At 40.4% G+C, this 24476-nt stretch overlaps 3 protein-coding genes across 4 annotated transcripts; 2 read left to right on the top strand and 1 right to left on the bottom strand.

Moving 5' to 3' along the window:
* Positions 1–1719: 1719 nt before the first annotated feature.
* Positions 1720–10874, bottom strand: LOC121351121 (histo-blood group ABO system transferase 2-like). 2 transcript variants are annotated; one of them, XM_041463004.1, is made up of 6 exons: positions 10774–10874; positions 9243–9317; positions 7502–7570; positions 6014–6052; positions 3074–3208; positions 1720–2596 (listed from the first exon to the last, which is right to left on the bottom strand). In XM_041463004.1, the coding sequence occupies exons 2-6, from the start codon at positions 9305–9307 to the stop codon at positions 1870–1872; spliced, it is 1035 nt and encodes a 344-aa protein (XP_041318938.1). In that variant the 5' UTR covers positions 9308–9317; positions 10774–10874; the 3' UTR covers positions 1720–1869. The 2 variants fall into 2 exon arrangements, with proteins under 2 accessions (XP_041318938.1, XP_041318939.1); XM_041463005.1 differs by lacking the exons at positions 7502–7570; positions 9243–9317 and having other exon boundaries at positions 10774–10810.
* Positions 10875–13276: 2402 nt separating this feature from the next.
* Positions 13277–14236, top strand: LOC121351070 (olfactory receptor 6B1-like). Its single transcript, XM_041462930.1, has one exon. It carries the CDS (start codon positions 13277–13279, stop codon positions 14234–14236), a length of 960 nt encoding a protein of 319 aa, XP_041318864.1.
* Positions 14237–18352: 4116 nt separating this feature from the next.
* LOC121351069 (olfactory receptor 6Y1-like) lies at positions 18353–19300 on the top strand. Its single transcript, XM_041462929.1, has one exon. The coding sequence runs from the start codon at positions 18353–18355 to the stop codon at positions 19298–19300; it is 948 nt and encodes a 315-aa protein (XP_041318863.1).
* The last annotated feature ends 5176 nt before the right edge of the window (positions 19301–24476 follow it).

The raw sequence follows: 24476 nt of genomic DNA, 5'->3' as shown, positions 1-24476 counted from the left end.
TGTCTCTTTATCTTCTCACCTTGATGACGAGCACAGTGATAGCAAAACATCACTGAGTGTCCTGGAAACACTCAGACCAAACCTCCTCTTTCTCACCATCACCAGCACATAAAGAAGTAGATGAAAATATTTCCTCTCCTGTCAATGTACTGATTCCCTTTTTCTCCCCAGAATCTCCATGTAAACATTAGGGGTTTTCATTGCTGAGCTGTGCTTGCACAGAGCCAAGGCCTTTCCTGCTCCTCACAGTGCCCTGCTGGCCAGGAAGGGGGAAGGAAACCTGTCAGGGATGAGGACAGACAGGGAAGATTTTGACATGGTCAAAGAATTTGATTTTATTGTGGGATACAAACAGTTATATACTATTTTAAGAAGGCTAGTAAAGTTTTACTGCAGTGATTGGGTTAAAGATCACATAAACAAACATACATTTTAAACATCTCTTGCTTGCAGAAGTCTGACGTAAATGATCCAAATCTCAGGTCCAAGAGCACAAACAACATGGGCTGAAGAGAGAAAAAAACCAAAAAGGATGGGACTTCATGGGCTGAAGCTGTAATTGGACAATTAACTCCAATATGTAAATGGAGCAGAACTTATAGAAGTGAGAGACCCTGTGACCACTGGGGCATTTTGTGACCATTTTGGTTCACCTGGGGTGCAGCCCTGGCTGGGCTCTTGTGCTGCCCAAGGTGGATCCATTGGGGCCTCCTAATAAATAAACCTGTATTCTTCAGCTCTGTCTAGTCTCTGTTCTGGGTCAGCCTTCTCAAGGCACCAGAGGGACCTGGAAAGCCTTGAGAGGTGTGCCTGTGCCATCTCGTGATCAGCAAGGCCACGTGCAAGGTCCCACACGTGGGTCAGGACATCCCCAGCTCAGGAACAGTCCGAGTGACAATGAACTGACACTAACCCTGAGGAGAAGGACGTGGGGCTTTGGGGAGGGGATGGAAGCTCAGCATGACCTGGCAATGCATGCTTCAGCCCATCAAGCCAGTTTCATCCTGGTCTGGATAAAAACATGGCCAGCTGTGGCCTTGCAAGTAACACTAGACACTTTGGAGAAGTAGAACTGTGAAAGATGCATTGTAGTAGGACCCACAAGGGGTAATTTTAGATTATTTGCTTTAAGGCATTTACAGCATGGTGTGGCAAAAGCTGGTAGGCCAAGAAAGTTGGCTTACAATGTATTGTAATTAAGAAATAATTGGCTTCTGATTGTAATGGCGTGAATTATAACATCTATATTATCTCATTCTTCACGTGAGACTGAAAATGCAATAAAAAGTCTTTAAAACACCTCTCAATTACCCCATCTCTGAGTCAGAGAAGGGATTAATCTGACAGCCAGCAGGTCGAGGGAGGTGTTCCTACATTGCTTCATGCCAAGCCTGCTCCTCAGGCTCATTCAGTCACATGCTGTCACCAGGAGTTTCCTGATGTGTGACAGCAGTGAAACATCTTTGATCTGGTACATCTCACCCACAGCCAGTCCTCCTGCCACCATATTTTCTGCAAAAATCCCGTGCCCAGGATTTCTCTCCTGGGAAGCTGAGAAGCCTCAGAGAAAAAGGAAAACAATAATTATCTGATTTGCTTCTCCTGTGTTTTGCTGCTTTGGAATGTGGTACGTGATTGTTTCATTTATTTCATGTGAATTGTTTTTACTTATTGGCCAATCGGGGTCCAAGCTGTGTCAGACTCTGGAGGAGAGAGTCACGAGTTTTTCTTTAGTATCCTAGCAAAAAAAAAAATTCCCAAAAATATAACAGCAACAGGTTTAGTGGTCTTTAGCTAAGGAGACCCACTTTATGTGAGAAAATGTGTGCAGTCCTACAAACAGAGGGAAACTTCCTTTGCCCCTGAGCCTCAGTTTAGTGGGGGTGTGAAGAGGAAAGGCCTCACATTCTTTGTTTGAGGAGCTTGCCCCTGGCTGTGCTGGTGCACAGGGCACATCCTCTTCACCTGGATGCTGCTGGGGCTCAGCTCTGTGTCCCAGTAGTACTCTGGGGACAGCAGGCGAGTGGGCTTGTGCTGCAGGAGGTACCTGTTGAGGTGGCTCTCGTGGTGCCAGGAGGTCTCAATGCCATTTTCTCTGTCCTGCAGCAGCCCTGCAGAGCAGGCTCGGGTCAGTTTGTACACCTCGGACACGCTGCCCCCATAGAAGCTGGCTGTGTAGTAAAAATCCCCTTGTCCCTCAGGGATGGCAGGGTGTGACTCGGGGTGTGTCTCAGAGGCTTTGTTGTCCTGCTGTGGGGTGACCTGCCAGGAGCTGATGGTGGCCACCAGGGCATCGATGATCTCCACGCCGATGTGTGCCAGGAGCTGGACGTTGACGTCCATGGAGTACAGATAGTCCACCTCGTGCTGGAACTGCCTCTGGATGTAGGAGCTGATGATGTCCATGCGGCTCCTGGAGATGTCCTGCCACCTGGGGTCCTGCTGCACAGGGATGACAAACAGGTGGTTCTCAGGGGCCATCTGAAGGTGGGAGGTCTTCTCGGGACTGTCTGTGAACAGGTAGAAGTTCACGGGGTGCCCAGCAAGGAAGTATTTGTTGGCAGAGTTCATGAACCCTTCTATGAACTGGACGTATCTAAGAGACATGGAAAGGACAAGAATGGAGAGGTTTCTCCTGCTGAAGAACAACAGCTTTTCAAATTCATTTTCTTTGTCTTTTTCCATCCATTACTCCTTTTTATGATGTCAGTGCTCTTTATTTAACACAGCTGCTGCCCTTCAGACCTTCCCCATGCTGCTGCACATTTATGTTTTAGCTTTCACTAAATTCACATTTTAGCTTTTTACAGAACAGGTGCTTTTCACCCAATGCTGCTCTCTAATATCACTCCATAATGTAAATATTTCCTCTGATCCCTCTCTGGCACTCTCTCTGCAGTGGAATATTTTATCTTCCTAAAGAGGATCATAGAATCAACAGAGTTCTGAGAACATGGAGTCAGATTCATCATTCCTGCCTTGGTTGGGGCATCCTTGCAGATACAATAGTGCTCCACCAGCAGTACTGCAGAGAGTGTAACTATTCGACAAGAAATAAATGACAAACCAATACTTTTCAACAGCAAAAGTGACCACTCCAGTGACCAGGTTCTTCTGCAGATATTGAGCATCCAGGATGTCTCTGCTGAACGTGCCTTCCCAGACAATTGGAGCCAGCCATGGGGTCAACACCAGCACATCCCGCCTCCTGCAGGGGTTGGGAATGAAAGCAGGGTTGAGATGGCCCAGGAAATTCATCAAAACAAACACAGATATAACGCTGAATTAATCATTCCAGTCTCACTTTGAAATCAAGAAAGTACTGTCAGCAAAATCTGAGATATCAGAATAAATCACACCAGACTCCATTTCTTCATGGTGGAAAAAGCCCATTTTTTATTTGCATTACTCATTTTTATACTCATATGTGACTCCAGTTGGTCAGTAGCTTTCTTGTTACTTTATGTAGTAGCTCACTTGTTACTACTAAGCTACTTACAAATAACAAGTAGTAGTTACTACTAAGCTACTTACAAGTAGCTTACTTGTTAACTTTATTGGTTAGTAAAAGGTATTTTATTGGTCTATTAAATCTCTCTGCTCTTCAATTGTTGACATATTTTTTTCACTGCTTTTCATGGGATAGATTTAATATTTATGCAAGGGCTGGTGGTTTTTTTACCCAGGAATAGATTGTTAATGCTAATGAACTGCTCACACCAGGATTGCTTTCACATGGGAACTTGCAAAGTGTTACCTTGACAAGGCCAGCCAGTAATTTAACAGAGCAGGCCTGATTTTTTTTTTCTTTATAATTTTTCTACCTTACTGCAACATCAAGTCACCTTATCCTGGAGCAGACAGCTGCATTAGGTGTCTGTCCTTGATTTTCATCCCCCAGCTCCCAAGCTGTCACTCAGAGGAGCTTTTCACAATCCATCCACCCCTTCACACGGAGCCCAGCACATCCTCCCTTTGCTCCAGCCTGTCTCTCCTGGAAAGCTCTCAGCCCTCAGCTGCACTATTCCAGATGTGCAGCTCTCCACCATGATAATAATTAATAATTATATGTATCTATTAATAATTATTCAATGATTATTTGTATAATATATTTATATATAGTACAATATTATTATAATAGCATAATAACGTTTTATAGAATTATTCAATAATTATTTATATTATAGTATTCAATAATTCAATTAATTATTATATATAATAATTAATAGCTGTTCATAATTCTTACACATGCAGGACTAAAGATACCCAACAAAGAATTTATGCTGTGTAAAAATCACCATTTAACAGATATGTAAAGGCAGGAAAAGTGTCATCCATGTGACCATTCAGGAAACTTGAATTCAGCCATTGTATCACATTAGGTGGGCGGATTCCAATTTTCTCCCTCAGAAATATCCCTCTTAAGGAAACTGGCTGAAGGACTTCATGGATGCTGCTTTCTGCCATCATAATTCACATCTTCACATTCCATTAATCAGAGATTTCTGAGTGCAGCACAGATTTCTGCTCCTTCCCTGAGCAGGATGGAGGCTCTCCAGCTGGGCTGTTGATCTCCTCCTTTGGAAGGAGGAGGAGGAGGAGATCCCTAATTTGCTCCCTAATTCCTTTAGGATGATGGACAGGTGTTTCCCTGATGCTTCCTGGGCTGTTGTTTACTGGTTTATCTCAGAAGAACATCCTCTTCCCACTGGGAATGGAGTTTACAGCTCTGCTAGTTAGGTCAGCTGTCGCTGCTGGAAAGGAAGGGATGGGACTGTTTTCAGGCTCAGAATGATTTATTGCTCAGACAAACATCAGTCTCAGGGGCTGTGAGGTTGTAGAGGAGCCAGCATTCAGCCATAGCTCACAAGTTCTTCATTACAAGACAACACAGAACTTTCTAACCCAATGGACAGTTGCCACAGGATTTATTTTGCTTTTCTAACCTATCACCTTTACTCACTTCTGCTGCACTGTGGATGTTTTTACCCAATGATCTTCTAACTCACATGCACACATTGGCTTCTATTATAACTTCTAAACTTTTAGCTTATTTTATACAACCACACCCTTACATTGTAACCCTTCACCATTTTATCAGTCCAGTTTCTCCCTTACTTAAGGCACATTCTCACCTACAACTATAGAAATATAAGTTTATGATTTTTCTGCTCAATGTCTGTGTATTGTATTTATAAATATAATTATATATATTATTTACATCTAAGATATATGTAAATATATTAATATATATTTATTATATAATATATATAAATTTATTTATTTATATTTCTATATATGTAAATGTAGAAATATCTATATATACATAATTTACATATAATAGAATCTAATCTTTTTCCAAGGCTGCAGATCAAATAGTTCAGTGTCTGTGGAGATTTCTGGTTTTCTGTTCCCAGGCTGCTTTCCAGAGCAGATGGGAGATTGCTCTGCTCTGTGCTGAACAGTCCCAGCTCTCTCAGCCTTCCCTCATAGGAGAAAAGCTCCAGCCCTTCATGATCCTTTGGTAAACCCTCTCCAGTATGTCCATGCCTCTTTTATTACTTTTTTATTTTGTTTTGGTTTTTTTTTCCTACTGCAAATGGCTCTATAATAGACAATTCCAGAAAATAATTTATCCCAGTGACCTAAATGTTAATTCCACAGGATTTACACATCATGTATGATGCTGACTGCCACCACAAAAAAAACAGTACCAGCCAAGGCCTCTTGTTTTTTAGCTCTGAGTGGTGACAGAGGATGCAAAAAAATTGAATTAAGATAAAATTAAAGCAAAACATTTTCAACATTCACCATCATTTCTCAGTTTCCTTTCTGAAAGTAACAAATTAAATATTGTTCATCTGTGCATTCCTGATGGTTTCTGGAAGAGTTGCTTTTCTAGAAACATCCTTTCCTGTCCATTCTGTCCTGCTCAGCTGTGCTGTCAGTGCCAGTCTGTGTTTCTGACATCAATGGCATTTCAGGGGCATGAAGCCAGAGCAGGTACACTTACCACGGAAGCATCAGAGATGTTTCATGCAAGTCTGTTTTTCTGCAAATGAAAATAAAAAAATATTAGAAATATTATATAGGGAGAAATAAAAGAGACATGAATGCATCATGGCACAGAATTTCAGATTTTCTTTTTCTGAGAGATGAGCCCCACAAGAGATTTTTCTGTGTTTCAATGTCAGTGAGCATCCAGTCAGACTCCACCACAAACATTAGTTTATTATTTATATGAGTTCATATACAACGTGAACTACATTTAACAGTTGGTGTAAATAGAGCTGAATGCAAATTAATCAGCTTTACAATTATTTTCATCCTGTTTCTGTGGTGCATCTTTGGAAAATCCAGTTTTACTTCTACACAGTGAGAGCCTGGTCCAGTAAGACCAAAGACCTTGTACTAAATTTGTATTTTCCTGACAGGTTTAGGTCCACAGGACACAGAGCAGAGATCACTGCTCTCTGTTCTCATTGCTTGTGCAGGCTTCTGTGGATGGGTCACTGAGTGACCAGTCTTAATTCCTAGATTTTCCACCAGGAAAAATAGATTCTGTAAAGTGGAAACACTTACTAAAAGGAACAGATTAAACAGGCTAATAGAGGGAAATTAAAAGAATCACATGTACACAAGACCAGAAAGATATCTAGCCATATAAACTTTTTTTTAGGGTGGTGGTATGAAAATGTTCTCATACTGCAATCTTTTAAGTTTCAAATTAATTACAAAAAGAATGCATTGCTTTTGTCATATTGCTTTATTTGGCATTAAAGTTTATTTCTCCCCATGTCATATATGCTGGACTCCTTAGAGCAGCATTTCTAGAGAATTACACAACTGTGTGTGTTCTAAAAGAAGTGATGAAGAGGGAAAACTGAAGTAAAAATAGCAGTGGGGATAAGAGGAGTGCAATTCATAAGAAGTGTAATTCATAATTTAAAAAAAAAAGAAAAGAATATAGTAAAATATGGTTCAGTTAAATGAAACTAAGCATTAAAAACCCAGGAAGTTTCAGGTAAACTACGAGGTTAAACTCTTTCTTGATTCCATATCTGGAATCTCTTACTTCTCATCAAGTTTGTGGACAACCCTAAACCAGAGGGAACAGACAATATGCCAAAGGGCCCACATTTTTTAATGAATACAGAGGAAGCCTGGATGAGTCCCTGGCTCAGGGACAGCAGCTTCCAGGTGTCCAGATCAGTGGGATTAAACTCCCTTTTCACTGCATGGTTTTGGGGGAGCTGCACCAATGGATTCCCATTTGCCCACATGAAGTCTCAGGAATCTGATCCTGCTGGGCCCTGCAGGGTGGCTCACATCAAAATGGAAATTAGCACTTCTAGGGCATGGATCTGGTGCCTAAAAATGAGTATTTTCAGATGAGTGTTGTCGTCATGGCCTGGAATGGTCCTTTGGTAAACTCTCTCCACTACATCCATACCTCTTTTATTACTTTTTTATTCTCTTTGGGTTTGCATGCAGGACTTACAGGACTGAATCCTCTCCAGGGGAGGCTTTGTGTTCCTGGGCTGTGGCTGGGGAGAAAGGGTAGTGGTACCTTGGACAGGATAAGAAAGCAATGAGTCAACGATAAAAACAGAAATCAACCTCTCCTCCACTTCCTTTGTGACTGAAACTGTAAAACAAATCTAACAGAACACACATTTGTGGGGTCAGTATGGTGATGAGGATTTGCAAACCTCAGCTGTTTCAAGACAGGATGTGAAAAACGTGTATTTTATGATTGGCTTCTTGTAAATATTAAAATGAATATTATATGTGTTATGTTTGAAAGTTATGCTGTATTAATTTTCTTAAGCAGTGTGTTAAACATAATTTTAGGTTATAACATAATGTTAAAATAGAAACTATGCTATGTAAGATACTTTTTAAAGAGAGGACTCACAAAGAGACAGCAGCCCAGGACACCTAAACCTTTCAGAGAAAGAGAATTTATTGCCCCATTATCAAAAGACAAATTTCTCCTGTCTCCTCAGCCCTGAAGAACTGCCAGGATTCAGAGGAAGAAGTTGACACTGACCAGACAGAATCCTTTCTTTGAATGGGCTTTATGCATCCTGTATGAATTGTATGAATATGCAACAGGCTGTTGCTTTTAAGGGTTAATCCTCTGTTAACGTGGGTCCTTTTTTGGGCTTATTTTGCCCAGAAAGAGGTACCCGGACTGTCTGTAACTCTTTGTTTTTATTGTCTCATATTGTCCTAAATCCTAATTGTCCAAATTTTTATTACTCTAACTATATTACTATTTTTATAACCATTTTATTACTATTAAACTTTTAAAATTTTAAAAACAAGTGACTGGCGTTTTTCACACAGGAGTTTAGCCCTAAAGTTATCTGAAGATCAATTAACTCTGGGGATCTAATGATTTAATTTGCCCCAGACTACTTGCACCAAAGGAAACGTGTGTGCTTTGCAGCAGAGCTTGGTCTCAGCTGATGCTAGAACTGCCTCTTGAAGCCAGGTGTTCACAGCATCACTTTCCTCTGGCCAGTCTGTGGGATCTGAGTGTAATTTTAAACAAAAACGTGAGCATTTGTGCTCACATTTGAGCATTTGATGCTCTGCTGCAGAGAAAGTGTGTGGCTGAAAATTTGTCCAAATTCCTCCAGCTGGAGCAGATCTTCAATATTGTTCCAGCCAACTCTGAATTAATCCCCCCCACTCTGATTTCAGGCTCCAGAGCACTGAATACACACCATGAAACAACTTTTTTAGATTGAAGAATACTTGAAAGCAGGTGAAGGGTTGTTCATGCATACTTTCTCTTCCTTATTTTAGAAGAAAAACTACTTTCAGAACTAATATTCTAGTGAAACAACTAAAAAATCCTTGCAGCAAACTTGACAACCAAGGGAGACTCAAACCAACCATCAAAAATACAGCTAAATCAAACACAGCTAAATCCACTCCACAGAGTTCCAGCATCCTTGTGCTGGTCTGGAGCACAGAGGTGAGGGATGTAAACATGAAAACACACACTTGGGCTCACAGGAATACACTGAGACAATTAATCAAACTTAGAATTTCACAGAAAAGTGTCCACACCTTGCTTATTTTCATCTTTTGAATGTAAGAGGGGATTTTGAATTTTGCTCTGTGTAAATGCTCACATTGTATCTGCATTAGTTAGAGGAAACCTGCCTCAGTCTGGGCAATAGAAGGAAATGCTAGTTGAGAATAATTATCAAAGGTTAAACACCCACCAGATTGCACCAGTGATCCCTGCTGTCACTAGAATAGCCAGTCCATGTAATTTTGTGATTCTCATCTCCTTAGTGCTGCAAAAAAGATTGTGAACTCTGGATTGACAGCAAAGTGGAAAAAAAACCCCAAAAAAACCAAACACAAACAGGCAGAAAATACTGTAGTTATTAAATACTGGGCAAGTCTTTTGGTTTGCACTGCAGGTCTGGACATAGTACAGAGAAAAATTAGTTTTTCTAGACAGAAAGTTTTACATCTAGGTATTTATAATACATACTACATCTTTACACATCTAAGTATTTATAATACATACTACATCTTTACACATTTAGGTATTTATAATACATACTACATCTTTACACATTTAGGTATTTATAATACATACTACATCTTTACACATCTAGGTATTTATAATACATACTACATCTTTACACACTGAGCTCTCATTTTACAATAGTATAGTAAACCATTTTGAATTGTTCAAACCAATAATTCTCATTTCAGATTTTCTCTGAATCAGGTTTTTTTTTCCCAGAAAGTGCCCTCTCTGCTCTTCTGCTCTTTGTCTTTCTTTCTTTCTCTTTTTTTTTTTTTTTTTTTTTTTTTTTGGGGGGGGGTTGTTTTTTTTTTTGTTTGTTTGTTTGGTTTTTGTTTTGTTTTGTTTTGTTTTTTAGGTTTTTTTTTTGTCTAGCTCTCCTTTTTGACCTTGCTTCCTTGGGTTTCCTGCTCTGTCCCTCACTGCTGCAGTTCTCTTCCTTCCTAAGTTGAATGTCACACACTCCTTTTCTCTGGGTCAGCTTCTCCGTCCATTCTGGGGCTGTTCACAACTGGGGTTCAGCCACACCTTCCCTTGTGCCAGCCTTCTGAAAACACTCTCTGGGGCATTCTGTTTGTCAGCATTTCCACCCCCTGCTTTCAGCATCTCCTCTTGCTGTAACCCTTTCTCAGCCTGACTCATTATATTACAGTCTTACAAGCCATCAGTTCTACAGCATTTCACTAACAAGCTACAAAATGGCCCCATGGCTATCTCTGCAAGGTCTTTTAGGGAAAAAACCTATCCAATTAAGAAATTACACCTAAATTATTTTTACTTTTAACCCAGTAACCAACCATTGTGGCCCACAATGCGGATTTTTTATCCAATTACACAAAATCAGCCAAACCCTGGAGAAGAAGGAGAAGAAGGAGAAGAAGCAGGAGAAGAAGGAGGAGAAGAAAGAAGGAGGAGAAGAAAGAAGGAGAAGAAAGAGAAGGAAGAAGGAGAAGAAGAAAGAAGGACCAGCCATCGCCCTAAAACCTCCATCTTGCTCCGTATCTATTACTATTTTCTAAATCCTTAAACTCTAAGTTTTCCACCCTGTGATATCACACACCTCTATTCAAACTCCACACCCACAATCCCAGTTCTGTCATTCCATTTTGGAAGCTTTCTCCATGGCCCCAGGTCAATGCAGTGTTCTCCTGGGGGTCAGTGCCTGGCAGCACAGAAAGTCCAAAATTCTCAGTTTCCAGGGTTCCAGCACTCACCTGTGGTTCTGTCAATGCTCACACCTCAGCAGCTGCTGCTCTCTGCTGCTCCCAGCCCTGCTGAGCCAGAACCAGCTCACAGATCCTTCTGTGTGTGTCAGCCCTGGGCTCGGGGCCAGGAGGAACCTCCACCCAAACCCTCACCTTTTGTGGGAGTGCTGTCAGCTGAGCAGTGGGGAAACAACAGGAAACCTGCAGCAGCCAGTTATTCCCTACCACTGCAGCCTTTGTGGGTTACCTAAAAGCAGAGGCCAGACAAAATTAAGGAGATGAAAAGTGGTTATATTGATTGAATATGGGTGTGTGTTTAATATTTGGGTGTCTCCTCTCTGGGCTGTATCTCAGTCTAAGCTGGAAGCACATGCAGGGAGTTGGATTTCCTCTCTGAATGGTGTCCTTCACACCTAAAATATTATTGATACTTAATGCTTGGGCACTGCTGTGTCTGTGGAACCTCAAGTAATATTCAAAACCAGTGCAATAATTATTGAATGTCATAGTTGAGATGGAGACAAGACAAAGCAACACTCCATTTTCAGAAGGCTTCAAATTGTTTTTATTATAGACTGCATGCTGTTTATACATTCTCACAAAACTCATAAGTTTACATTTTACCCACTGGTCACCAGAGACAAACAAAGTGCTGATTGGAACAGGCAGTTGAAGTTTCTCTTATTTCTCCTTCTTTATTTCTTGGTTTCTATGTCAATGACCTTGGTAGGAAATTCTTTCAGGGGTAAACATGGATCCTCTTCTCAAACTTCCCTCTGGCTCACAGAAGTTGCTATAAAACCTCTTCCACAATTTAAAGTACAGAGAAACTAAGGCACTGATAAGTGAAGAGTTTTACTGCTCAGAGCTCCTCATCATGAGCCTCCAGCAAAGTACAAATGTCCTGAGTTCTGCTCTGATGCCTTGTCACACACACAGCAGTGACTTGGGAGAAAGGGGAAAAAAAAGTATGAATAGTGCTACAATAATTAGCACATAAAAAATTAACAAGCAAACAACCAACCGCCAGCAGAGCAACACCTTCCATGAGGTTTAGAAAAAAAGGGGAAATTATTCCCTCTAATTCTGTTCCCAGCCCTCTTGGGCTTTGAAGGATAATGTGCTGTGAGATATTTTACCATCCTGGGAAATCTTAGGTTCAGCTGAAGTGACAAAAGCCTGCAGGAACTGTTTGTGCTCACAGCTTTTAACAAAGCAGCCACCAACAAAGCAGCTTCCAGCCACTGAGAGAAACAGAACAGCACAGGGGTAAGGTTTAGCTAAATGGGAGAGAGAAAAGCATAGATATGATCTCTTGTTAGACAAAAAGCCTTTAATTTCTTTAGGTTTGTTAGAGGTGTTTCTTCTCATCTGATCTCAACTGAGCTCTAAGAATTCCAAGATGGGTTGTGAGTGTCTTGGAAATGGCATTCCCAGTTCTTATCAGGAACCAGAGCAACAGGACAAGGGGGAAGAGCTTCAAACTGAAAAGGAATAGGTTTAGATCAGATATTGGAAAAAAAATTCTTCCCTGGGAGGGTGGGCAGGCCCTGGCACAGGGTGCCCAGAGCAGCTGTGGCTGCCCCTGGATCCCTGGCAGTGCCAAGGCCAGGCTGGACAGGGCTTGGAGCAGCCTGGGACAGTGGAATGTGTCCCTGCCATGGCAGGGGTGGCACTGGGTGGGCTTTAAAATTCTTCCAACCCAAACCAGTCTGGGATTCTGGGAGTCTGGGATGCTGTGATTCTGGGATTCTGTCATGTTCTGAGCAGTTTTCAAGAGAAACATGGACATGTTTCTCAAAGTGTGAGAGAGAAGAGAGAGGGATTTCTTGGAAAGGAAAGCAGAGCTGGGTTGAACAGATTAAAAGACAGAAACATGGAAATTTCTTATTGTACTTTATGTGCTTTAAAAAATCTTACAGCCTCTGTTGAGAGTGCAAGTTAAATATAACATTTCCCTTACTCTGTGTTTTCTATGCAATAGCAGTGCTTCTGAGCATGTTCATGTGGTAAAAAAAGGCTTTTTTATTCTACTTTCAGTGGACGAGAATGTAAAAAATATTCACCAATATTTTTACAAGGGATTTTCATGGCAGGGAGGAATGATGACTCTGACTCCATGTTCGCAGAAGGCTAATTTATTACTTTATGATATTATATTATATTATGTTAAAGAATACTATACTGTACTAAAGAATACAGAAAGGACACTTATGGAATGCTAAAAAGATAATAATGAAAACTTGTGATTCTTTTTAGAGTCTCGGCACAGCTTGGCACAGATTGGTCAATGAGTGAAAACAACTCACACCAGAATTTAATGAAACAATCACCTGTGGGTGAACAATTTCCAAACACATTCTAGATGAGCAAAACAGAGGAGAAACAAATGAAATAATAATGGTTTTCCTTTTTCTCTGAGGCTTCTCAGCTTCTCAGGAGAAAAATCCTCAGCAAAGGGATTTTTCAGAAAATGTAAAATACCACAACATTCCAGGTCTTCAAGATCATCATGGCGCAAGAAAATGATACCCACATCCATGAGTTCATCCTGTTGGGATTCCCTACCACCAGAGAGCTCCAGGCTCTGCTCTTTGTACTTTTCCTCGCCGTGTATTTGCTGACTGTCACTGAGAACATCGTTATCATCACCTTGATCATAACCCACCCCCAGCTCCACAAGCCCATGTACTTTTTCCTGGGCCACCTCGCTTTCCTAGAGGCCTGCTACATCTCAGTCACCGTTCCCAAGCTGCTGCTCACCTTGGTGGTGAAGAACAAGAGCATCTCCTTCGCAAGCTGCATGGCCCAGCTGTACTTCTTCATCGCCCTGGTGTGCACCGAGTGTGTCCTCCTGGCCGCCATGGCCTACGACCGCTACGTGGCCATCTGCACCCCGCTGCACTACGCGCTCACCATGGGCCGCAGGGCCTGCCTGCAGCTGGCCGCGGGCTCCTGGTTGCTTGGCTTCCTCATAGCTGTGCTCAAGATCTTCTTCATCTCCCAGCTCTCCTTCTGTGGGCCTGGGGTCATCAACCATTTCTTCTGCGACATCAGCCCGCTGCTCAACCTCTCGTGCACGCAGCGGCGCCTTGCTGAGATGGTGGATTTCATCTCGGCCTTGTTTACTTTGTTGATCCCCCTCTCTGTCATCATAATTTCTTACACCTGCATCATCAGAACTGTTCTGCTCATTCCCAAGGCCCAGAACAGGACGAAAGCCTTCTCCACCTGTGCTTCTCACCTGGCTGTGGTCGTCATTTTCTTCTCAGCCACCCTCTTCATGTACGCTCGGCCCAGGAGTGTGAACTCCAGGGATCTCAACAAGCTGGTTTCCATCATTTACACCATTGTCACCCCAATGCTGAACCCATGCATCTACTGCCTGAGGAACCAGGAGGTAAAGGACACTTTACTGAAGGTCTTGTGTAGCAGGACTGCTCTCTCCAGAGTTTCTGCCTCTGATCACTAATGTAATGCTTGGGAGATTGCTGATGTGTTCGTAGGCCGCAGGATGAGGGAAGACATGAATCTGACTCCATAATTCATAGAAGGCTGATTTATTATATTATGATATGATATTATATTAAAGAATGCTATACTAAAGCTATGCTAAAAAGAATAGAGTAAGGAATACATTAGAAGGCTGGAAAGGAATGAATAATAAAAACCCGTGACAGACCAGAGTCCCAACACAGCTGGGCTGGGATTGGTCATTAAGTAAAAAACAATTCACATGCTGGGATAAACAATTCTCCAAATCACATTCCAAAGTAGAAAACAGGGAGAAGCTGAAGCTTCCCAGCTTCTCGGGAGAAAATATCCTGGCGAAGGGATTTTTCATAAAAATATCACAGTGAAGGAGATGATCTTCCAACTGAATGTGTCTAAATCCTATGAAAGCCTAATAAGATTTCTGCTTTGACAGAAATGGTTATTGGGGCTCTCTTTCAACATCAATGCTTAACAATTTCTTCTCCCGAGTCAATCTGCATGTTCAGCTAAAATCTATGAATCTATGTGAATGTAAAAGGTTTTTCTAACTGAACACATCATTCATCATTCCCGAGGAGTGGAAAAGGCAATAAACATAATTGCCTTCTCTTAATGCATTTTTTTGGTATGCATCAAAAAACAATATTGCATTCTGACCTTGATCCAACTTAATATGAAACTAGGATTGAAGAACTTGAGGCACCAAATAAATACTTATGTCAACTTTCTTCACAGGAATGAGTGAGGAATGCAGTATTTCAGTAATTCAGATAAAAACAGTCATTTTAGATAGCTGTTATAGGAGACCATGAATGACCACTGAAGAGTTTAATCTTCATTAACTTCAAATATAACTTTGGGAAGTAGCTCAGATTCAGAAGACCAACATTTACTTTTGGGGAAGAGAGTTAATTTGCAAAGTTTAATTTCCATTTTAAATGTTAAATGAGCCTCCTGATTTTTAAATGTTATTTTCCTGTGGTCCTTCTATATCACATGAGGAGATAAAGGCACTAAGAGAACAATCAGTTGTCTGAGCACAAATCTTTCCTAAAGGAACATTCAAAGGAGGGGGTCAGGAAGAACTTTAAGGTAATTTAACACACAGACACAAAATGTTGCACCAGCAGGCCTGATGGTAAATGATCCTGGGCTCTGTTTGTTACCCAGGATTACATCAATATTGCTGTGTCCAGTTTGGCACTTCCCACTAGAAGAAGGACAAAATGGAGATTCCAGCAGAGAGTTACCAAATGACAGAAGAGTGGGAGCACACAGCACACAGAGAGAGACAGATGGGAGCAGTTTTTTAAGTCTGGAAAAGAGAATGTTGAGGAGGTGTTTAGCTGCAGTCTGTCACCACCTGAAGAGTGTTACAGAGGAGATAAAGGCAATTCTTAATTGTGCATGCCTGAAAAGACAAAAGCAACAGGACCTTGTTAAAAAAAATTAAATTCAGATAAGATAGAGTGATGAAGCACCACAACACAGTCCCAGAAAGGTCATGAAATCTCTGTCCTTTGAGCTTTGCAAAGCTTGACCTGACAAGTCCCTGAAAAACCTGACCACCCTGAAATATGTTTGTGACAGCAGAGTGAGTTAAAATATTCTGGAAGTAAAGTTCTGTCCTTCCAACCCAAGGTTTTGTATGATTCTTTGATCTGAATGTCAAATGGAAAAGGTTGTGATATCTCAAACTGCAACAGAAATTGATGTTTAGGGAAGTGAATCTGGTACCCACTGAGCAGATTTCAACATTGAGCAATGTGTTCAATCCTGTCCAGGGAATGGATGCTCTGCAGATGATCCATGTCATGCTTCCTGGGGAGCCAAGCTGGGTATGTGAATATATTTATAATTTCACTTCCCTTTTAGAGCATAACTCTGCCCATGTCTCTGTTACATCAGCTGTGCCTTGGTCTAGCTGAGAGCTGAGAATGTCAGAGGTACTAAAATCTCTCAGGGAAGTTGTTTAAGCACTGCTCTGACCTCACATCCAATGGCCTAAATAGCAGCTGCTGAGGTGCAAATCATTGTTTTTGTCCCTTTTTATAGCTTTTCACTGTCAGACCACAGCACAGCCTCCAATATCCCATACTGAACAAACCCAGTAACTTCTTTTCATGGTGCATGTACCCTGAGTCGTATCTTCACATCTTAGCAGGCGTTGGTAAGCACCTCTCTAGTTTATCCACGTTTTCTTTGAATTGCAGGGATCCCAAAACTGGTCCATGGTAGTTGGACCCTCACCAGCCTGACAGAAATGAGGTAAGAACTAACACTACTCTCCCTTCTCCATGCACTGACATTATTTCAAATAATTTTGTCTTCTTCATGAGATGCCCTTACATTCCTGAGCATGCACATGTGGCTTAGGCCAGAAGTTAGAATTCAACAGCATACCATAAGGTATGTCAAATGTCACTAGATTCTTACATATTTGCAAAATAAATCAAACTATGCCCCAACAGCCAAATAACTTCTGTAATTCCAGCTCTCCTAGATGCGAAATTCCCATTATTCTCACTGTATGAATGTAATTTTAGTCATGGTTCTGGCTTAAGGAAGATACCTGATTCACATGAGACCAGCTGGAGGGAGATTTTACAAACTGACTCAGAGACTGCTCCCCCCTGGCAGCATGGAGGAACCACATCAGGTTTTGTACTTTTTGTGCTACAGAATCCTGCAGCAGCTCCTCAGCTCTGTTTGGGAGGCAGCTGACCTCCTCAGGTGACAGATCAATGTTGTCTCTGATCCTCCTTTTGCTCTATATTATAATATATATATATATATTATAAACTATGTTATAAAATTCAGAAAATGCATAGCTTGGCTATTTGTGTCTCTGAAGATTGTACACATAACTCCAGTGTGGGTACAACTGCACTTATCCAAAATCACTCACTCCAAAAGCCATTACCAGTTATGGTTACTGATTTACATTAGGGCACTAAAATATTTTTCGAGATTACCTTTTGGTAAAAGACTGCCATATCCTCTGCCTCAGGGTATGTTTTTACTTTCTTCTGCCCTATAAAAATCAATAGACACTAGCTGATATTATTTCACTGTTCAGTGTCTCAGAAAAAATCTTCAGAGTTTCTTCTACTCTGCATGGAATCACAGAGGAAACAATAACATCCCTCCTCTTTCTGTGATTGCTTCCACTGGGAGGCTAGCTACAATTTCTGAATCAGACCTCATGAGACACCACAGGTAAATAAAGTGTTGATTTCTCTGTGCTGGTATAAATCACAGCACTGACACATCAGTCCACACTTCAGCTGTACCCCACTGATCACATTCTCCAGGACCAGCCAAGGCAGTGGATTCCCACTACAGAAGGTTGAGAACAGTTTTGTTTTTTACAGCACAGGCTGAGCCATTCTTATTTTTGAAGGATTAATCTGAGTTAGCTGCAAACAAACCAGACCCAGAATTAGAATTTGCCTGCACTTGTGCTGTGTCTGAGATGCTCTGTGTAGATGTCAGATTTGTGTAGATGTAAGATTTGTGTAGATGTAAGATTTGTGTAGATGTAAGTGTGCTCAGAGCCAGATACAGAAACCTCTAGTGGGCACCTTCAGATGTGTTTGGAGAGTTTTTTTAATTATCAAAATGAATATATCCTTGTGGTACTTCACATTTCTCTTAGAGTTCATGGAATATATATGATATAACTTTAGAAATGTTTAGATGGAGAAACTAAAGCATTGGAAATGTGAATGTCTGTAAGCTCATAACCTGTCACTTCTTTGTACTGGATGGATAATATATTAGCATCAGTCATTATTTGTCTAAGGTGAGATTTGTAATGTATATTTATCTCCATGAAATGTAAACTTGTAATGTATATTTATCTCCATTAAATGTAAATTTAAAAGCATGCTTTAATTTTTAAAATGAAAAATTCTGAATTGAGTAGATAAATTTCACAAAGTTAATTTCTAAAAACCCAGCAAAAAAATGTCTGAGCTTTTACAGAGTCTTTAAGTGTGGTGTAATTTATGGTTATGAATCTAAGCCTGGTGGTTAGGTGTCATTGTATTAATTTATTGCAGGTGGATAAGGTTCATCTTTCTTCTACAGAATGGGTGGGAGGAATGAAACCAAAGTCATGTATTTCATTCTCCTGGGTTTTCCCACAACTGGTGAACTGCAGCTGCTTCTCTTCTCTGCTTTACTTCTGGCTTATTTATTAACTGTGTTGGAAAACTTCCTTATCATTCTCATCATCCAAAATAACCACAGCCTGCAAAAACCCATGTATTTCTTCCTAGGGAACCTGTCTTTCTTAGAGATCTGGTATGTTTCTGTCATTGAGCCAAAGATGATCATAGATGTCCTGTCTCATGACAAAAGGATCTCCTTGCAGGGCTGCATGGCACAGCTGCATTTCTTTGTGACTTTTGTGTGCACTGAGTACGTTCTGCTGGCCGTCATGGCCTACGACCGCGTTGTGGCCATCTGCAAACCCCTCAGGTATCCCCTCATCATGAGCCACAGGCTCTGTGCTCAGCTGGTGGCTGCCTCTTGGATCTGTGGTTTGATCACCTCTTCCATCAAGCTGAGCTTTATAGCCCAGCTCTCATTCTGTGATGTGGACAAAATCAATCATTATTTCTGTGACATTTCCCCCCTCCTGAACATCTCCTGCAGCGATTCCTCTCTGGCCGAGCTAGTGGACTTCACCTTGGCTCTGCTGGTCATCATGCTGCCTCTGTGCACTGTGGTGGCCTCCTATATCTGCATCCTGTTCACTGTGTTGAAGATTCCTTCTTCCCAGGGGAGGCAAAAGGCCTTTTCCACCTGCAGCTCCCACCTGACCGTGGTGATTTTGTTCTACTCCACCACTCTCTTCACCTACGCCCACCCCAAGCTCATGTACACCTACCGTGCTAACAAGCTGGTGTCAGTCCTGTACACTGTGCTTGTGCCACTTCTGAATCCTCTCATATATTGCCTTAGAAACAAAGAAGTCAGGGTTGCCCTGAGGAAGACTTTCACTTGCAGAAGAGACACCAAAGAAATCAACTGAAGAGTCCCAGAGAAGGGGCTCTGCTCATGAAGATCAACGGGCAGCGCTGAGGAGCTGAAGTCAGGAGGTCCAAACCTTAATCCATGCAACCACTACTCATATTTATTGAACTAAACCTTGATATATCTATGCATATACTACGGTTTTGACTTGGGTTTGGGGTTTTTTTGCTTGTTTTCCCCATAAGAATCTATGCTGTCACTCTTTCTTAAAAGTTTCTGGCTGAATGACTGCTCTGTTTTTAAAGATGTTTGGAAATGCTGGAAAATGAACCCCAGATTTGTTTGCTCTAGATGGAATAGAGTCCAGAAAACATTGTAAAATGTATGTGACAATCAGCTATCCATGTGTTTATTTAGTCCAAGATTTTGTTATTATCTCTTGAGAGAAATAGGCAGCAGAAAAGGATGGGTAATTGTAACATTCTTAGATTCCCGGTGTAGGATAAAAGGAACCATCCTCTGAAGAAGAAATTGTTTCAAAAGTGCCATTAGAGAAGGTATAATGTGAGTATTCACATGGTACAGCTGCATTGTCACTTGGCCTCTGTCTCAGCTCCACAACAGGACCAAGGTACCCTAAATAACCTCATTGCACACTAAATAATGTATTCCATGAAGAAATTCAGACAGAGGATAAATCACTTCAATATTTTCCTCAGGCTGCAGGAGCTTTGGAGGCAGCAATATTTCATCAGGAGTAATGATCTCAGGCAGGAGTCTGGAAACACAGCTGGTGAATCTGAGCTAAACATGGATTGGCTGGGAGAAAATCTGATTATCAGTTAGAAATAAAATGGTGCCTCTAAGAAAACTGCTCTGTGTTCAGACTATCACAGTGCTTCAGAGCTTTTAATATTCTCTAGTAAACAAACAAATAAATAAATCTGTCAGCATCTCCATGTGAGCATATTAAATCTGGGTTTGAGTTTGTGACTAAGACCATGGTATCTGATATTCTGTGCTCTGTACTAGCAAAATACTGACTTCTGTTTGGCAGATGAAACATTCAGATTGCCTGGGAAGAAACCTGGAAGAATCTTGTCTGTACATACTGTGCCATGTATTGCCTTGTTTATAACAAGACCTTTTTGAGGATTTAAGCACAATTAAGGAGAAATGTCAGGAACAGTTTGAAGTTAACCATAGTGGGGAGCTCTCACCAGAAATGCAGGGTGCTGGCTGTAATCCAGGTATTAGCAGAAAATCTGCTATGAGAAAATAGGTAATTAACACAAAATGAATCTACAGTACAATACGAACCATTGTAAAGGAACAAAAAAAAAAAAATCAGTAGTTCTTTAGATTTGTATTAAAAATCAAGAGCCACAGATACAGCTAGACATGAATTCTTCTAAAAATACCTGAAGTTTAGACATGTCTATTTAGACACCTAAGCAAACTACCCTCAGCTCCTTTACTACTCATGGATATAGATTTTCACCCTAGAAATATGTAATTTATCTATAAGATATGGTTTTATGTTCAGCCATCTCCAAGGAAATGGGGGTCACACCTAAGGGTTCTTTGGAAGGGACATCCCTTTCCCCCTTTTCCTGCAGTTTTTATTGCTGAGCATGATGCCAATGGTCTGGAATGTCTCTCTGAGAGTCCCAGCTGGAGTCAGCTGTCCCCTCACAGCTTCCTGCTCCCTCCCAGCCTGTGCCAGCACTACTCAGCAATAAAAACATTCCTGAGTTCTCAATCTGGTTTTCATCACAAATCCAGAATTCAGTCCTATACAAGCTACAGGGAAGTAATTTAACCCTACCCAAGACAAAATCAGTACAGCATCAGGCTTGCTTCATTCTTACTGCAATGTATTAAAGTACTGATACACCAATAATCACCATCAATTTCTTCTCTTATTTCAGTTTTTCATATATTATTTTCAGTTTTTCTCTTATTTCAGTTTTTCAAAGTGCAAACCATAGCATTTCAGAACTCCTTAGTGAGCTTTTCATTGAAATTCTGCAAGGTGTGAAGTTCCTTTAATGCAGTGACTTGGCTACACATGTTGACTGGTTTTAAAGCACTGATCTGAAGTGATTGTTCTGAAATAATGTCAGGAAAATCCTTCAAATACACTGGGAAGAGGATTATCATCCAATTATTATGAGGTTTATGTACACTAATAAAAATGTTGTTAGATAACCTGAAACAAATAATTTATAACCTCTTCAACAGGGGTTCCCTAGGGAAGGAGAGAACACAGAAAAGTCGTATACAAACACAGATCTTTTGAGAATGCAAGTTCCCTCTTGCATCTAAGCTTATTTCTGGAAGTTTTCCTAACAAACACTTTCACTAAGTCAAGTACCTTTAAAGTACTGTAAATAAGTCACTACCCACAAGTAAACAAGGTAAAACTACGTCCAATCTCAGCTTTTGAGAAACTTTTCTTCTCTCTTAATCTCACTCTCTGCCTCCAGGAGCTGATAAGAATGCATGCAAATGTAAGATAATCTGGGTTTAGAAGACATTGATCTGTTGTCAGTCACAAAATTTGGGAAGCCATTCTATCAAGAACAGAAACATCTATTTCAAGCAGATTTATTTAAAACCACGTGCCAAAACAAAGAAAATTTCATATAGTGTACTGTAACTAAACGTGACACTCCTGTGCTGAGAAGAATGCAAATTTGCTTTTTTAAAAAACAGCCACGTCCTAGGGTGTGTGAGATACACGAACAGGAGTGTGAGATGCTTTTTCCCTTCCTGGAGCTGCTGCAGCCCAGAGCAGTGCTCCCTTAGGGGTTCCCTTGGAGGCTGGGCCCTCACCTGAACCAGACTCTAACTTTCAGAGGTGAGTGCACTGCAGGAGTCAGAGAAGAGAACACAACTGGTGAAAACTTACTTTTGTTCAGAGAAGAGAAGAATTACTGCTTGGGGAGAAGGCAAGGGTGTCTGTTCTATTTTGATAATCTGGAAGAGGTTTTCCAGTGACTTCTCTGAGCCAGAGGAAGTTTGAGAACAGGATCCATGTTTACCCCTGAAAGAATTTCCTACCAAGGTCATTGACACAGAAACCAAGAAAGAAAGAAGGAGAAATAAGAGAAACCTGCAACTGTCCCTTCCAATAAACACTTTGCTTGTCTTTCCTGACCAAACTTATGAGCTTTGTAAGAATGTATAAAAAGCATGCATGTCATAATAAAAACAGTTTGAAGCCTTCTGAATTCTTCTAAAAATACCTGAAGTTTAGACATGTCTATTTAGACACCTAAGCAAACTACCCTCAGCTCCTTTACTACTCATGGATATAGATTTTCACCCTAGAAATATGTAATTTATCTATAAGATATGGTTTTATGTGTTTTAGTGTGTTGCTTTGTGTTGTCTCTGTCTCAACCAAAACAGAAGGAAGCAGATTCTAATGGTTAATGAGGTCTTGATTAGGTCCACAGTGTTTTGTTTAGCAGGAAAAAAAAAAATCTACAAGGGGCAGGAAGGGTTCTGCATAAGTAGCAGTGAAAAAAGTAGGGGTAGAAGACACACAGAAACAACTTTACACTTTATTGTTTGGGTTTGTTATTTTATTCCTTATATTTTTCTTCCTTTACAGGCAAAGAAAAATGGCACAAGGGAAAAATATCTCATTTGAGATTTCAGATGTCTGCTGTGAAGATCCAGGACTCTGGAAAGTGAATCCCTGGTGTTTTTTATGTACACTTATTAAAGTATATATAAGCAACATGCTAAGGAGAATGCTTTTAGAAGCAGCCAGAGGAAAGGCCAGTGATGTTTTGATTACAAGGGGCTACTGAAAAATCAGCTGAGTGGAAAAAATGTTCAGTATTTTTTGTCAACGTGTTCAAGAAACCTGAATTCCAAAAAAAACCAAACCTGGCTTTAATAACTGTATTACAAGGTATGTGTATTGGGGTGTGTGAAATCTGAGCTTTGCTTTGTTAAATGTGGTGACAGAACTGGACTAAAAGCTGCTGGTTACTCTTTTTTTCATTATATAGAAGGTAGTAATCAGGGCTTATGAATACAGTTAGTTCTTCTGGAAATTAAATTCATTAACAGGAAGCCAGTTTTTAATGGATTGGAGACTTTTTGTTTGATCAACTAAGAAGCAAAGACTTTTCAGGTGAATCAAAAATCTTCCTTTCTCACTAGCTAAAAAAGTATCTCCAGCATCTTCATTCTTAGCTGAGGTTTTTTTTAGCCTCTTTAAAAAGCTATTTAACTAAGCAGTAGTAATTGTTTTTCCAACTGAACAATTTTGGATAGGATATAGGATATCCTTCAATGGACAATATGTTTGATTAGCAGGAAATTATTTAATAAGTTCACATCTATTACACTTAAATAATTGACACTTACACATAAAACCAGAACAAAAATAAGAATTTAAAAATAAGGTCAATTGCACAAGCCAAGACCACAGACCTGCTAAGTTCCTGACCATAATGACACATGATTTTGATGTTTTCTTTTACATTATTGTAGACAAAAGTCTCTTTTTTATTCTTATTCTCTTCTGGCTGGCTTTATCAATTTTTTATCAAAGACAGATACTTCTAAAGGACTGGTTTTCCCCTGTTTTGAACAGGTAGGGTGAAGCAAGAAGAATCACTCTGTGGATGCATCTGTTTATCTCTTTGACAATATGGGAAGCTTTAGGAATTGTGAAAGTTGTAGCCAACAAGTTTGAAAAGGTTTTGTCTGCATACTTGACCTTAACTGCCTACACCTGAGCTCTCTGCACACAAAAACCCCCAGGAAAATTCCCCAAAATATTTGATGAGCAAGGTTATGCAAAGAGAAATTCTTTCTCCAAATTTATTTCCCTTTCCTAAGACTTGTGGCTTAATAAGAACAAAGCATTAAATAGAACAAATTAAATATATTAAATATCTTCTGAGGGTACCTAGAGGTGAGGTTACATTTCAAGGACCATGGAGGGATAGGTGGAGAAATGTGTTAAAAATTAATTCAATGCTTTCAAAAGATTAAGTACATGCTGGTTAAGAAAAATTATCTAATGGAAATGACAGCAAACAGAACAAAATACCATTTCTGCCACTCAGCTTTTTACATCTACATCCAACTTCTCACAGACACAACAGCTGCACTTCCCTTCAGATCAGTGGAGAAAACCAGAAAATCTTAAATATGATTCATATTTTACAGTATATGAAAATATACTTCTACAGTAAATATTCCAA

The sequence above is a fragment of the Pyrgilauda ruficollis genome, unplaced genomic scaffold (assembly GCF_017590135.1).
Source record: "Pyrgilauda ruficollis isolate IOZ18807 unplaced genomic scaffold, ASM1759013v1 scaffold161, whole genome shotgun sequence".
NCBI lineage: Eukaryota > Metazoa > Chordata > Aves > Passeriformes > Passeridae > Pyrgilauda > Pyrgilauda ruficollis.
This window is presented reverse-complemented; position numbering and strand designations above follow the sequence as displayed.